Source organism: Pan troglodytes, chromosome 6 (assembly GCF_028858775.2).
Source record: "Pan troglodytes isolate AG18354 chromosome 6, NHGRI_mPanTro3-v2.0_pri, whole genome shotgun sequence".
Lineage (NCBI taxonomy): Eukaryota > Metazoa > Chordata > Mammalia > Primates > Hominidae > Pan > Pan troglodytes.
The window spans coordinates 97,514,663-97,531,706 of record NC_072404.2 but is presented as its reverse complement, the minus strand read 5'-3'; the positions used below and the strand labels follow the sequence as shown (position 1 = coordinate 97,531,706).

The 17,044-nt window shown below is 36.9% G+C and overlaps 1 protein-coding gene across 35 annotated transcripts in view; it reads right to left on the bottom strand.

Moving 5' to 3' along the window:
* ADAM22 (ADAM metallopeptidase domain 22) overlaps positions 1–17,044 on the bottom strand; it is a 269,774-nt gene that overhangs the window by 47,542 nt on the left and 205,188 nt on the right. For all 35 annotated transcript variants that reach the window (XM_016957687.4, XM_016957691.4, XM_054655918.2 and 32 more), the window contains 7 exons: positions 12,382–12,481; positions 10,304–10,375; positions 9,993–10,085; positions 6,449–6,529; positions 4,480–4,530; positions 4,191–4,254; positions 2,192–2,297 (listed from right to left, as the gene is read on the bottom strand). In XM_016957687.4, coding sequence (XP_016813176.1) covers positions 2,192–2,297; positions 4,191–4,254; positions 4,480–4,530; positions 6,449–6,529; positions 9,993–10,085; positions 10,304–10,375; positions 12,382–12,481 — 567 coding nt within the window. The remainder of the gene's footprint in view (positions 1–2,191; positions 2,298–4,190; positions 4,255–4,479; positions 4,531–6,448; positions 6,530–9,992; positions 10,086–10,303; positions 10,376–12,381; positions 12,482–17,044) is intronic.

The following is a 17,044-nucleotide window of genomic DNA, read 5'->3' as shown; positions in this document are numbered from 1 at the left end:
TAGAGTCAGGGTCTTACTCTGTTGTCCAAGTTGGAGTGTAGTGGTGTAATCATGGCTCACTGCAGCCTCAAACTCCTGATTCCAGTGGTCCTCCTGCCTCAGCCTCCCAGGTAGCTGGGACTACAGGTGTATGCTACCAGACCCAACTAACTTTTAAATTTTTCACAGAGACAGGGTCTCACTATGTTGCCCAGGCTGGCCTTGAATTCCTGACCCCAAGCAACCTCCCTCCTCACCCTCCCAAAGCACTGGGATTACAAGCATGAGATGCTGTGCCCAGACAATTTTTTTTAAATTGGTAATTGAATGATATTTGGATGAGCATTCTTTTGGAATACAGATGTTTTTTTCAACCTGTTGCCCTAGAATTAAAGAGGAAATTATAGGCTGCATTTATTTTACAGACTGCCAACTACAAAGGCTCATTATCCTTTCTTCAATATATTTCACTACTTCCCCAACTATTACATATGATTCTAACTTAACTTATAAAATATCTTTACTGTTGTTAATACTATCTTACATATTATTTATATCCAACACATTTTAATTATTAGTAGAGATAACAATAAACATATTTTTAAAATATCTTGTGAAGAGTAATTAGTAAGTCAGCAAGATTATATACAAAAGTATCAGACTTTACCACATGGAGAAAAAAGAAAAATTAGAACCTGTATTTTTCACCAACATAGAAAAGAATGTATTACTTTATTCTTTAAAAATGCTTTTTAAAATTATGTTATCATTTTACTGTATCTATCATAAACAAAAATGCTTTCTCAACAGAGAAGAGATATTCATTCAAAACTTTTTTGAATGTCATTTATGTATATGAACCTATGTAATCAGAATATATAAAGACAATTAGATATGATCTTTATTCACAAGAAAATTATATCTAAATAAGATAAATCACACACATAAACAACTTATAAAACAAAATTACGGACAAATAAGTACAAAGGGCTGTGGAAGTTCAAAGAAGAGAGAGATAATTTATTTCTAGAGTAAATCATAAAGAAATTTATATATAGAAAGTGTTTTCCAAGCTGGGCTTTGAAGAATAGGTATATTTTTGGCTGATGATAGTATGAGTTAAAGGGTGCTTCTGGAGGATTATAGAGCATAAATGTAGGCATGGAGGTAGGGACATATTAGGAATGGTAAGGTTTGCTAGATTTGGAAGAATATAAATGAAATGACAAAAAGTGTAGGTTGGGGACAATTGTTGAATAGGTGCAGTACCAAGCTAAGGTTCCATTTAATTTGTTAACAAGACTATGACATTCAGCAAAGTGGTGAAGAGAGAGTTCTGAAATCATACTCTCCAAATTCTACTTCTGCTTATTATTACATCCCATATACATGACTTTGGACAAATTAACTGTGTCTCAGTTTCCTCCTCCATAAAATGGGAGGACTGCCATGAAGATTAAATGGCATAGCTTATGTAAAGTGTGATACAGTGCTTAGCACACAGTGTTCACTCAATCAGTGCTGGGTACTGTTCTCACTATTAATTAGTCACGTGGAACCAGTGAACTTTCAACAAAGAATTGACAGTAAAAAAGATCCAAAAGATTATTCTGATAGTAGTACACTAGGGAATGCTGGCACAGAAAACTGTTAAAAGAATTTTGTAATAGTTGAAGGATTAATATAGGTCTTAGTTCAGGTAATGGTAATAGGAACGTAAGTGAATACATGAATTAAAGACAAATGGTGGCAAAGCAAAGGGAAGAATGGATGTAATTTGGCATTTGGACAATGTGTAGAGGGAAGGATCACTTTAAGGCTTCTAGACAGAAGGACAGTGAAATATTGAGACCTTTGGCAAAAAGGGGGTGGTTTGGGAAAGTTAGAGCCAGTTAATTCAATTCAATAGCACTCAGTGCATATTCTGGTGGCTTTAAGTTCTTTTGCCTTTGAGATGCTAAAAGGTGTCTTCTAGGTAAGAAAATCCTGAGGTGGGGGCAAGTATGACCTGGGGCTTAGGAGAGAGGTGAGCACACATGTCAAGATTTGGAAGCCCTCTGCACAGGTGATGCTGGAACACTGGGAAGAGATGAGGTTAAGGAGGCAAGAGCACACTTTGTGTGATGCAGAAAGCAGAAACTTCCTAGTCACTCAAAAAAGTACACTTGTAATTGACCAAGGGATGAATTCTGGGCTGACGTCTCCACCTCACCGTTTGTTGCACTGTATCCATGTGTCTTTGTCTTTCCCACAGTTACCCTTCTCCGTCCCTTCAATATTCAGTTTCTCATAGCAATATTTGTCTGATGCTGTCACCTCTAAGGCAGAAAAAAATTTTCTATCAGTGAGGGAAGTACGATTTGGCTGCTCAAAAGCTTTGCAGAAAAGAAAAATTGTAATATAAGGACTCTTCATCACTACAGTGTTATCAATTCCAAAAATGTTACCAATGGTTCACAGTTTTACCATGGATCATATATATCCATGACTCAGATAGGTTTTCATTAAAGCTCATTTGAAATTTAGTAAACAAATGTATTTAGTTCTCTGTTGGGACTCAGGCTGTAGGCTACAAAAACAAACACTCCTTAGAATTTGGCCAATAATTCGGGCAGATCATGAGGTCAGGAGATCGAGACCACCCTGGCCAACATGGTGAAACCCCGTCTCTACTAAAATACAAAAAAATTAGCTGGGTGTGGTGGCGTGCACCTGTAGTCCCAGCTACTTGGGAGGCTGAGGCAGGGAAATCGCTTGAACCCAGGAGGCAGAGGGTGCAGTGAGCTGAAATCACATCACTGCACTCCAGCCTGGCAACAAAGCAAGACTCCATCTCAACAACAACAACAACAACAACAAAGAATTTGGCCAATAATTAGGGAAGGCAATAACAAATATTTCCTTGAATATATACTCTATTCTTTAATCTCAGTGCTAAATATAATACATGAATTTCTCATTCAGCATATTTTATTAATCATAAAGACAAGTTTATTATAATAGTTATATCCTGTAATTAGATTCAAGAAACAGTGGTACAATTTCTACCTTGCTCCCCACTTCTTAGCAGCTATCAAAAGCAATTTTACTTTGCTTTAAGACAAGCTTGAATTCATGCTAAATCTCTGGAAGTCAAATAACATTTTAAGGTACATCAGTATCTTTTTCAGGCTTTTATCTTTTCTAAAACCAGGGACAGTTGATAGAGTTATCTAAGAATTAGGACAAAATGCAAACTAATCAAAGGATAATTGTTGGTATATTTAAAAAAAAACAATAGTTATGTCGGTAGTTATGTTTCCTACTTCTTGTTGTCAGCTACTATTTTTGCTCAAGTGGATAAAACAAAAATGATATCTTTTTTCGGAGTACAAACCTGCCTGACTAAATGTTTTCCCATCCCAATGTTTCCAATTGCTTAAAGAGAGCATACACTTCCCCTCCTAAAAGGATTGTGGCACCTACTTATAACTATTAAGAATTATCGTTATTTTTATAGCCTTTTTCCTACTACAAATTGTCTCCTGAAACAGTTTAAAACAAAAACTGCTTCCAAAAGTTTTGGCTAGTAGTACTTCTAGGAAACAATACATTACTCAACATTTAAATAAACATTTAAACAGAGTATAATTTAAATCTAAATATCATATATTTTCCTTTGGAAATCTGACAGACTTTAAAGGCTAAACATTAACATTTCTTTCTGATACAGCAAAGCCACTTCAGCAGAAGTGCATAACTAGGAAAGCCAACTAGAGTTTAAGAAAAATATCCAAGGAGGAAAAAAATGACTCTAGATAAAATGCTGCTGTTCTAAGTTAAGGACGTCCTGTCCAGGGTCCACGTCCATCCCATATGGTTGTGAAGCTTTAGCTTCAGGGCACTCAGCTGAGAAGAGTATACATGGAGCTGAAATCCAGGTTTGCTCTATTCTCCAAGCTGTGCACCCTGGCATGGGCTCCATCTGCCTGGCAGCAAAGGCACTTTCTGTCTCGTCCACAGGCACTGCCAACTAGCCAAGATGTGTGGGGCTGCTTCTCAAAGGGGTGCCTTACTCTAATTTCCAGAAACATGCCCCTGCTAAGACCTGTGGTAGCTTTGAGAATCCCCCAGTCATAAAGTAGTCAAAAATTTACTTCCAGCACACATGTCCTTGAGAAGTCCGCCTGACATCATGCTTTAACAATGACCAAGCCACACTATTTACTTACTTTGCCCCCAAATGTATTTGCATTGTCTATCTCTGGTTTTGCATCTTCCTCCAAAGCAAATTCCCTAAAACGGAAAAGCAAATACCCATTAGCAATGCAATATCTGCTTATGTCAGATAACTGAAAAAGAAACTATGATTGGGAAAAATAATAGATGAATAGTAGAGAGGCCTTTTATCTTCAGAATTGATTACAAACATTTAAATTGATCTTCCTATTTTGATAAGATTTCAGTATTCCTTTCATGCTGGTACATGTGAAAAACATAGGTAAAAATGAAGTGACCTACCTGAACACCATCACATGAATATCCATCCATTTTATGAATATTAGGGGCACACTAGGAAAAAGAGAACAACTATGAATGAAATGCAGTGCAAAATATAAGGCTGAGCTAAACCCTTTAATATTCACTTTTAAAAACATATTTGTTAATACGGCTAGTCCCTTATACCATCTATAAAACAAAATGCAAAGGAGGTCAAGAGCAAGTGGATGTCCTTGAAGTCTGGGTATTTGGTAAAAAATAAATTAAAAAAATAAAAGAGAAAGCAAGAGGAAAAACAATGGGTACACTTGCCCCTGAAAATATGAATCTACCAGAGGCAAAAACAGTTGATTACATAGCAGCAAATAAAAAGAACTGACTACCATAGACTCAATTAATGATACTTTTAAAAGCATCTTGATTCACACAGATATACTATTTTTCAGAGCAAGAAAGAGAAGGGGACAATAAAAAAATAAAGAGTAAGTCTGCATAAATGGAGCAATAACTAGTTTCCTTTCTTTTGCCATGAGAAGAAATATAGCCCTTATACTAAAAATAATGACTTTCAAGCCAAAGTCCACTTTAAGAATGTCAGAAAAGGACACACTTTATAATCCTACTTTTTTCCTTGCAGCAATTATGAAAAATTATAAGGCATTATTGAATGAGTATAAACAGAGAGCAAAGCATGCAATTATGTTGCCTCTTTGTCTTCTGATGATATCATGTGCCATTTTGCAAAAACGGAATACCAAGAGAGGAAACTGGCCAACAGAGATGAAAGTGCAGCAAAGAAAAGTGATGACACCAGAAGTGAAATGCAAATTGAACTTGTAAATGGAGTTACAGAAAAAAATTGCTGACTGTGGGAATGTCAATACTGCTGTTCAAGAGCCTCTAGACATGCAACCAGAGGAACTTGCTGAAGGAGGACTTAATGACATCGGTGAATAAGGTGATTGTGACATATAGGTGACGATGTCCCAGAGGGGGTAATGCCAGCAAGAAACTTCACATTCACATCTTCACATCTCTCAGGGATATCTCATGACATTGAAAGCACAAAGAATAAAATGTTGAAAGCTTATCCAAACCTAGAAAAGGGTGTGACAGTTCAACAAGGCATAGAAAATATGCTCACTCTGTATCATAAAGCTTATAAGAAGGCAAGCTCTATTCAAACTACTTCTAAGGTTTTTACAAAGAAATAAAATCCTTTAATTCTCAATGTTTCTCTTTTAATGTACAGTATGCTAAATAAATACTATTCTTTCACCTCCCTATCCATTTAAAACCAACAGTAAGAGAGTTTTTAATAATCTGACAGCATTTTTTGAAGACTGCAAAACAAGTGCAATATTTTCCTTTGATTATTAAAATGACTTTGCATAGTCTCAGCTTGCATGGTCATTTTTATGGTTTGGCACTACCCTTCAAAGTGAGGACCGTCTGTATGTACAGAGACCATTTTGAAATCTGTGAACTCCCACCAAAGTTTATTCAATTTCTCTAGCTTGTCTATCTATAACTAAGTGCTATAAAATTCAAGAGCAGCTATTGATGGCTGAGACGATGCAAGCTGTCATAGATAACAGTCAAGAGAAAGAAAAGGGTCCTCTCTAAGAATCCAGTGTGTTTGTGAGTCCCTGCCTCCACTGACTTCTTGTTCAATCAGCTGAAGAGAGTTTATTTGTTTCTTCCTTTACTAAGTAGATGAAAAGAAAATGCCTTGTACTACCTACTTAATACAAAAACAAAATAGTTAAGGCATGCACGCAGTCTGAGGTTAGTTCAACGTTAAGACAAAATTATGTTCAAAATCTGCTCAAGCTTCAATCACTGAAACTTAAATTCCTAAAAAAAATGGAGAAATGATGTGAAAGAGACACGAGCATCTTGTTCATTTACATTTCTCTTTGAGGGTCAGTGCACTAAAGATACCCCCACTGTTTCCCATAAGTTTTAGAGCAGTTATTTTGTAAATTACCTGGCTTGAATTTCCTGAGCACGTTTCACGAATATCACAATCATTTACTGCTTCTCGGCACACAGTGCCCATAGGCTGAAACTAAAATGAACAAAAATCAACGTGTGAAACTGTAGGGAGAAAAAAAAATCTTACAATATCATCTAAAAAAAACAAAATGAAAATTGTTTGGCTAGAAATACCTTAAACTACTGTAAGATGGTAATCTGTCAAAACCACAGTTACTGAAAATAATTTTATTTTAATAGTTTTAAGAAACAGTTTCTTGTGTATGATGTAATTTCCATAGTCATTACACATAAGCCTTATATTATACTGCTAAATTCCACAAGACAGGCCAGTTAGTCCAGGTTCTAGTAATTTTTCTGTACTAATAGCTTTTGAATTTACCCTTTACTCTTCATTCTCACCGACACTTTTATCACATTATCCTTTTCTGCCTTATCTACCAAGAATCAAAAAATTACATTTTGGGTTGAACCACAAAAATTAGATTTTCTGACAAAGCTATTTCCTCCCATGTTTCTTCTACCCTTCTTCTCCCCTGCCTCATTTTTACATGGATTTAGATCTTGGTCTTTTATTATTTTCTAGTGTTTCTATTATTTAAGTCTTCGTATAGGCATTTTTGTTTTTCTGTTTTCCATCATGTCAAATACTTCTTGCAAGTGTGAGAGTTATACAAATAAATGTTTAACTTCATTAGGTTAAAAATGTGAATTGCAGGAATACTCATTAAAATGAAACAGACCTGAGATATATAGTTAAAGTACTTCCCCTTCCCTTCTCAATCCTTCTCTTTTGCTCTCTCCAAAATGTTAGCATTCAGGGCTGTATCCTTACATGCTTTGTGTCTCCTCACACAAAGGCACATGTTATTCTGCTTCCCTCACTTTCTAGATAAGCTTTATCTTCTCTAGCTGCTCAGAACCCTACAGGCATTTGAGTCTCCTGCTGTTCCTAGAACACGCACTGCCCACTATAAACTCCAATCTGGATTTCAACAAGTATTTTTTTTTAGAAGGCCCAAACAAAATATGTATTCATTCATCCATTCATCAAATATTTAATAATGTGCCAAGCACTGTTCTAACTACTGGGAACTCAATGGAGAACAAAACACAAGAACCCTGCTCATCAGGAACTTGCATCTTAATGTGGGTTAAAAATAAGGAAATAAGAAAATTTAATTTCACGTTTCTCTTCTTCCTTGGGACTAAGACAAGCCAACATTTTAGAATATCTAGGGTAGAAATATGAGCAAATTTGGGGTAGTTTAGAGGAGTGCATAATGTTCAAGAAGTTCCAGGAAACTTCTAAAAGAAAGAATAGGGAGGGAGGATTTGCACTAAGTGCTAGGATACAGCAGTATATAAATCAACCAAAATCCTTGCCCTACTGGAACTTGTATTATAATGGGAGAAGAAAAGTAATAAACAAGTAAACAAGCACTCTTTAACAGCAGTGGTCTGCAAACTGTGGCCCATGGGTCAAACTTCACTGATTGCCTATCTTTATAAATAAAGTTTTATTGGAACACAGCTATGCCCATTTGTTTCTGTATTTTCAATGGCTGCTTTCAAAGGCAGAGCTGAGCTGCAACAGAAACTTTATGATCACAAAGCCTAAACTATTTACTATCTGGCTCTTTACAGAAAAAGCATGCCAATGCTGGCTTATAGATAACTATTATAAATACATGTAGAAAAAAATAGAGATACACACGGTTTCTTATCTTTTTCTTCTATTCTCCCTCCTCCATTCACTGTCCTGCCTCTGGCTGCCCTAGGAGTCTAGGGTGGCAGGTGAGAGTTAGGGAGGATGGTAAAGAAAGTGGCAAAAAAGATCTCACTTGACTCTTGACTGGTACAGCTATAACTTACTTTGAGGGATGGCAGTCATGCCATTTTATTTTATGTATTTTAATAGTATTATTTTCTACTTGTTCCTTGAAATAATTATATCACAGGGAGCCTAGTTGTATAAATCAAAGGGAAAACAGTGTAATTAAATGCATTTTATAGATGGGCAGACTTAAAACATTGAGGATTAAGATAAATGGTTCAGGATGTCTTGTTACGGCAGTGGAAAAAGCTGACAGAATAAACAGGGGTGGTAGCCAAAATCAAAGAATGTCTTTCACATTTGATTTAATCTTCTTTTTAACAGAGTGCTTTCAGAGATCTCTGCCAGTGCCTGCTTGTCTTAAAAAGCTGCCAGGAGACACAGTGGTAGAGTGGAAACAACAGAAACTGCTGCCAGCAGATCTGGGGCATAACTACATCTATTCCTTACTGGCTAAGTGAGCCTGTATAGAGGTTATTTAACTTCCTTGAGACTGAGTTTGCTTAACTGTAAAAATCAAGATAATAATGCCCATCCCAAAAGTGTGCTTGTGAGCATTATCTCAGAGAGTGGTCTCCACCAGGGGTGATTTTACCCACGAGGGAACATTTGGCAGTGTCTGGGGACATTTTTGGCTGTCCCATCTAGGAGGGGTGCTGCTGGCACCTAATGGGTGGAATGCAGAGATACTGCTAAATATTTTACAATGCACAAGACATACCCTTACAACAAAGGATTATCCAGCCAAAAATGTCAATAGTGCCAGAGTTGAGAAATTCAGATATAAGATGATACAAAAGTCCTTAGCATAATCTCTGGCACACAGTAGATACTTACTATGATAGTTTCATATCCCATCCTCCTTTAACTCATTAAAGTTACTCAATCAGCAAATTATCACTAAGAGAGTGCATATTTATTCATTCACTCCACAAATATTTACTGAGAATGTATACCAATTACTGTCTAAGTGCCTGGCTCTGCTCCATGAAACGTACAGAGTAAAGTGAGAGACAGATAGAAATAACGTAGACTATTACACCAGATTTTGTATGAGAAAACAAGAATTAGATTTCTTTAGGGGAAGTAAGCCTCAAATGTTAGTCTTGATGTAAAGGCTTAAATATTTGGAGATAGGTATGAGGATGCTGCTGGGAGGATGAAAACATAAAGTGTGTAAAGATGCATTCTAAACTTGCAGGACCAATAATATATGCATGGTATTATCATGTCTCAAAGTACTCCCTTGCTTCCTCAGCAGCTAATGCAAGAGATACACCAAGCTGAGAAACAAGAAAAGATCTACTGAAAGTCTCCTTGGCTTTACCAAGAAAGGTAAACATCATTTAAACATTAGTAACACCTGGTTTCATTTAATGTGCATGCTCCACAGAAAGTATGGAAAGGACAGCCTCTGAAGATTAACAGGGCAGGCCCTAGTTCCCCAACTTACTTGGTGTAAGACCTTGGGCAAACTACTTAACCACTACAAGCCTTAGTATTCTCATCTGTTAGATGGGAATAATAATAAGCAACTACACCACACAAGATTTTGTGAAGATCCTATAAAGCACCTGGCACTTACTCATTTAATATATGTTAGATACTATTTTTGTTATTAGATTATATTTACCCAGCCTTAATGATTTAATCAAGTATGTCCTTTTTTTCTGTCAAATGGTCATTAATGTTTATTTACCTTGCACTTTTTACAGCAAAGACCGTCACTGCATTGAGAGTCTTGAGTCAAGGTGCATTTCTTACAACACTCTGCTCCTTCAAGGACACATTCCTAAGGAATATAAACATTTTCAAAACATCAGAAAACGGTGTCACTTTCCTGAAAGTAACAGGATATTTTCTAAAATAAATGTACAAACTCACAATAATTTTTCTTCCACAAATCCTATAAAATTCCAGGCATGACATTTGCTCCATACATCTCAGTGTGTGGACCTGGAATGACCCTGAATTACCTAGAAAATATCATCAAAACAACCAGAGACTTACGGCCGGGGTTCCACAATCACACTCCTCTCCAGTTTCAATGAAGCCATTGCCACACTCAGGAGGATCAAGAAGCTGTGAGGAAAACCAAAAAGTGAACTAAAATATAGAAAAATCAACATCAAAGACTTTGAGAGACCATAAGTGCCATACCCAAATATACCTGCCCTGCCAGTCATTCTAAAATATAGTTTTATTTTCCTAAACTAGAAAGCATGAGCTCAGAACTTGGAACTTTAAAATAGAAGTGTCTACTTCTGTTTCCTTTTCATATTTAATATACATAGTAAATAGTTTACCTATATATTTATATATATAACATACATATCACATAGGGTCTGGTAAATGTCATCAAAATTAAAGATGATCTAACCATTCACTAAAATCAAGCCAGAGTCTCTCCTGAAAATTCATTTCAAACTGGAAGCAGGGGAATTTGGAGTCAGATGTCTAGATTAAAATCTTGGCTCAAGTACTTACGTTGGGTAAACTATTTAATATCTCAGAGAACTTAATATCTAAAACAGGAATAATAATAATAATAATAGTTGTCCATCCACATCAGAAAATTGTTGAGGATTAAGTTTAGTCATCTGTGAAAAAACCCTTTATTACTATATCTCCTTCTGATACAGGAAACTATTTCATAGACAATGAGAAAAGCATCAAAAAATTAGTATATCCATTGATCGACTTAATAAAAAATACAGCTCCTCCTATTAAGATAGTTTTGCAGCGAACTAAAATTAAATTTTCCCCAGAGATTGAAGCAAATTTTGGCCTGTCCAAGAGTATGTTTTAGGTCTGTTTTATTGTTTAGCTCTTCATCAACTTTGTTCTCTTTTGAATATAATGTATCCTATGGTGACAGGCAAAATTAGTAAATAATTGTTATATGCCAGATACCTAATATTCATTCAAAAGCTAATCAAAGTTTACGTATTACAGAATGAAAATGTACACACACCAGTAAACAGATGGATACACACGTGCACACATACACTTTCATAACTAATTAGAGGAAAAAAACAACAAAATAAAGAATATATACAACAACAACAAAACCCACTTGATTTTAAATATTCTCTCTTCTACAAATGAGTCAACTTTTGTCTATATTTCATTTTTGGTCGAAACTGATCATAACAAATAAAAAACAGCAAAAATGGAAACTTATCTAAATGATAACCACACTTATTCTCTTACTCTGGGTTTATAATAATCAATTATTTTGGTAAAAAGACTTGAACTGTTTAGTATTTATGGCAGCAGTGATACAGTTCAAATGTTCTTTCCAATCTTTCGAAGAGTCTTAAAATTGTCAATTTGCTTTGCAATTCAGTATGATACATTTTCTAAATTACACTGTAGTGAACAGAAAATTAAACCAGGTAAATTAAATGATTACAAAGGCAATGGTGCATATCCCTGTGGTGCACAGAAGCATTTCACAGTTCACATAATTCGCAAGGACAAGGCATTCTTTTTTAACATGCAAAGTCTTCAAAATGCAGGAGGAAGACCTTCTTTCTAGTCAGTAACCAGAGGATGTGCTGCAAGTTGTAAAAGCCTGTGACAAAGTCCAAGACTTTCTCCATTTCTGCTTTAAGAAGACTTGTTTTTCATACTGAGAAATACTTGTAATTTTAACATACTGCTCATTCAGAAAGGCAGTGGTAGGGAGTGATGAGGGTAGATATGCCCCCACCTTCTACCTGTATGAGTTGTGATTAGGTAACCAAAAAAAATAAACATCAAGAAAATAAAAAAGAAAAGTAATAAAACCATTTTTGTAAACTAACTCTGAATCATCACTTGGCTATATAAAAAGAAAGTGGAAATTTTTCAGACAGCAAACACTGTTATTTCTACCTGCTTTCTATTCCCATCAGAATAGCCCAAAATGCCCAACATTAAAGCTGACTTTGAATATGCAGATATATAGCATATCTAGAATATGTACATACAGGGCAGAGCAAGTTGAAAAGCTCTCTAAGATTCAATAGCTGAAAATGTGTATTTGTAATATTTTAGAAAGGCTGATAATTAATATTATAAACCTTATTAACCACACTTATTACCTTAGAAGGTTTGTTGAAAAGGCAGGCACCACCTCCACTATTCAGGAAGTCATGATACTCTTCAATATTACACTGGGTGAACTTTTTAGGAAGATAATAGCTATAAAAGAGAAGAAAATCAATAGCTGGGTTCAACTCATCTTTCTCGTTTGTGAATGTCTGAAAACTGAACACTTAAAATTGTATATTACTCTTTAAAATGAGGGAATAAAGTCTACTTATGTATGACATTTATATTCAATCTATAAGAGTTTTGTTCAGTCAATATTATTTCTTTTTTTTTTTTTTTTTGAGACGGAGTCTAGCTCTGTCGCCCAGGCTGGAGTGCAGTGGCACGATCTTGGCTCACTGCAAGCTCCACCTCCCGGGTTCACGCCATTCTCCTGCCTCAGCCTCCCGAGTAGCTGGGACTACAGGCACCCGCCACCATGCCCAGCTAATTTTTTGTATTTTTAGTAGAGACGGGGTTTCATCGTGTTAGCCAGGATGGTCTCGATCTCCTGACTTTGTGATCCGCCCACCTCGGCCTCCCAAAGTGCTGGGATTACAGGCGTGAGCCACCACGCCCAGCCAATCAATATTATTTTTAAATTCCTCATTTGGTGACTAATAGTTACTGTGGGTTTTTCATTATTTGCATGTGCATTCAAGTTAAATCAAGGAGAGTTGGGAAAAATTTATTTTATAATGAGTCTTCCCTAAATATTAAAACTGAGCTAGAATCCAAACTGCAGAGCATTCCACAAAATAACGGACCTATAATATAAATATGTCAGGTCTTAAAAGTCAAAGAAAGAGGAACTGTTCCAGACTGAAAGAAGCTAAAGAGACACAAAAACCAAATGTGATTCCTTTTGCTACAAATGACAGTATTGAAACCTGGGACAATCCTGAATGACGGCTAAGAATTAGATAATTTTACTGGTTGTATAGTGGTTATATAGGAGGATGTACTTCTTTGTAGAAAATGTAAAGTAAGGTATTTAGGAGTAATGGCATACTAAGCAATTTATGATCCACCGGACAAAAAGTTTCTTTGTTATTAATCTTGCAACTCTTCTTCAGGTTTGAGGTTTTTTTAAAAAAAAATGTATTCTTAAAAAAACTAATAAAAGGTCAATAGAAAAAAGATCTTGATTAGAGAATAATTTGGCAACATGCATTAAGAATCTTCAAAAAGAGCACACCTTTGGATCTAGTAATTCTACTTTTAGAAATTTTTCTTGAGGAAATGATTGGCTATGTGCACAAAGATGTACGAACAAAGATATTTGTGGTGGCACAATTTATAACAGGATATAACGAAAGCATAACCTAAATGTTCAACAGTAAGAACTGTTAACTAAACTGTGATATATATATAACTAAATTGTGATATATATTAATAAAACAGAATACCGTGTAGTTATTAATGATCATAGTGTTGAAGAACAGACTCAGAAAAATGCTGACTATACAGTGTTAAATACTGAATTAAAATACAGCAGTATTTTAATATCAACCATGGTTATTACTGGAGAAAAGCCACCAAGATTTTATTTTCTATATTTTTTAAACATTGTTTTACATTGAGCTTTGATAAAAAGGGAAAAAAAACAAGGTAAGAATGAGTAGTTTTTATAAAGTTTCCCAGTAGCCTGCAAAAACTGTCCATTTATATCCCTACTTCTTCTAAACACAGTAGTTAATACTTTGTTATCAATTAATGGAATTTATAATGATTATTTACCCTAAACTCATTTTTAAAGGGCTTCATGCCAAACTCTCCAAATAAAGCTGTCTTGGGTTTAAGTTGTCTGAACTCCTTTACTTCCTTCACCTCCACTTCCTCTAAGCAGACAAGGAGGGTTTCCAGATACTACAGGAATTTAATCAACTTGAGCAATCAGCCTGTTTTACAGCCTCCTGCCTTGCAGCCTGCTCTTTCCCACACTTTGTGTGGAATGTGGTCACCTAGTCAGCTGGAACCAGCTCCCGACAAACACTGACAATTTATAAATGAACCCAAGTAAACTTTCCTCATTACCATGCTAAAGTCTCCACCACGGGAGGAACCATAGCTTCATTGCTATAACTTGAAACCTATGTGCTGGCATAATGATTCACTGCATCTGCACCACTGGGACCCCTCCTCTGCATGCAATGACACACCCTCTACCCCCTCCACCTCCCCATAAAACCCTCCTGTTGCTTTCCCTCAGGAAGACACTCGTCTAGTGAATACTCTCAGAGCTCTCTTTACTTGTGACTAGTAATAAAACTCTCACTGATCAAAACCTGCATTTTCTTTTTTCAGGCAGGGGTCTCACTCTGTTGCCCAGGCTGGAGTGCAGTGGTGTGATCTCTGCTCACTGCAGCCTGGACCTCCTGGGGTCAAGTGATTCTCCCACCTCAGCCTCCCGAGTAGCTGGGACTACAGGCATGTGCCACCATGCCCAGCTAATTTTTAAGTTTGTACAAAGTTTCCCCACGTTGCCCAGGCTGGTCTCGAACTCCTGGGCTCAAGCGATCCTCCCAAAGTTCTGGGATTATAGGCATGAGCCACTGGGCCAGCCAAAACTTGCATTCCTGTGAAGAGTTGTTTGTTCTTGCCAGGCAAAGGAACCAGGTTTTTTTCAAGTAACAAATTCTGACAAGACAAACTTTATTCTTCATTTGAAAGTTTCTTACACACATTATAGCTGCATCAGACCAATCTGGTTCAACTTTTATGTAATAATGTTATGAATTGTTTTTCAGTTGCCGTGGACCCTTAGGTCACATAGCCTGACCATGCTCAGATGAACCAATGGTGCAACCACAGGAGGAACCTAAGTGCTCAGCTGAGAAGCAGGGACTGAATTAAGCAGCAGACACAATGATAAAGTTTGGATGTTTGTCCCCTCAAAATCTCATGTTAAAATATGACCCCAATGTTGAGAGTGGGGTCTAATGAGAGAGTCCTCCCAAGAATGGCTTAGTGCCCTCCAAGAGGAAATGGCTGGTAATAAGTTTACACGAGATTCAGTTGTTAAAAAGAGCCTAGCACCCCCTCCCTTCTCCCCTGCTCCCTCTCTTGCCATGTGACACACCTGCTTCCCCTTGCCTTCTACCATGAGTAAAAGCTTCCTGAGATCTCACCAGAAGCCAAGCAGATGCTGGTGCCATGCTTGTACAGCCTGCAGAACTGTGAGCCAAGTAAGCCTCTTTTCTTTATAAATTATCCAATCTCAGGTTTTCATTTATAACAATGAAAAACAAACTAATATACACTGAATGACAGGATCCAGTATCCAATCAGATTGAGCTCTGGCATCCAGTCCGATCATGCCTCCCAGCACCACCTCATTGCAAGATCCAATCAGATCACACCTCATTACCCTATGCTTATAAAACCTGACACAGCCTCCAGCTCAGGGATACACTGCTTTGGGAACTATCCATGGTATTCTACTTGCTTGTTAAAAGTAATAAAATCCCTTTCATTTAATCTTCCTTGGTTATGATAATTAAGTTGATACCCAGTAAGTGACCAACCAAGCCATCTGTTTCATGGTAACAATATTACTTCCTTTTTTCCTTGCAATGCTTTTACTCCAGCCAATGTTTTTATCACCTTTTCCTCTAATCTATCCAACATATCTCTGCCAGAGTTATCAAATTTAAATAGGTCTTTTTTCAAAGCCCCTCCTTTTATTTATTTATTTATTTATTTATTTATTTATTTATTTAGAGATGGAGTCTCACTCTTGTCGCCCAGGCTGGAGTGCAGTGGCATGATCTTGGCTCATTGCAACCTCTGCCTCCTGGGTTCAAGCAATTTTCCTGCCTCAGCCTCCTTAGTAGCTGGGATTACAGGCGCCTGCCATCATATCCAGCTAATTTTTGTACTTTTAGTAGAGACGGGGTTTCGCAATGTTGGCCAGGCTGGTCTCGAACTCCTGACCTCAGAGGATCCGCCCACCTCGGCCTCCCAAAGTTCTGGGATTACAGGCGTGAGCCACCATGCCCAGCCCCAAAGTCCCTCTTTATCCTACTGGTCAAAACCTGAGTTGGATCCATACTGCCAAAGTAAAAAGTCACTAACTCTTAGTGTAGGACTCTTAGAAGTCAAAGTCTAGTTAAGCCTCCTACAAAGAGGCCTCTCTGTAAAAGCACCCTCAGGGGTCACAGCCAAGCCCACCCTCCTGCCCACTGCAGAGCTGAGAGGAAGCTCAGTCTGTTCTCCAACCCTTGGCAGTGACAGTAAACTCCCCAACAGGGAAGCTTTTAAAATATATGAACAGTTGAAAATTTGTGGATTGTTCTTACCTTTATTTTGCCACATCTGACTTCTAACTTCTGAACAGTTCTGTATTCTTAACTATGTAAAGTCTTATTCCTCTGCCTTAACATAGCCCCTTCAAATATCTGAAGGCAGATATCATGTCTCTCTCCTGCCTCTGTCCCCACAACTTCTGTTTCACAGAATAATACAGCTATTGTATTCAGTGCATTCTTCAAATTTTAATTTTCATACCTTTAAATAGGACTGAAGGTATTCATTTCAACCCTGCTTTCTAATATTTAGCTGTACAGAACTTCAGAAAGTAGAAATGGTAGGGAACGTACCCATGGGAACAAATGTCCATAATTACTGCTGTTTGGTGATATTTGGTGTAATCAAATTATAGCATCATATCCC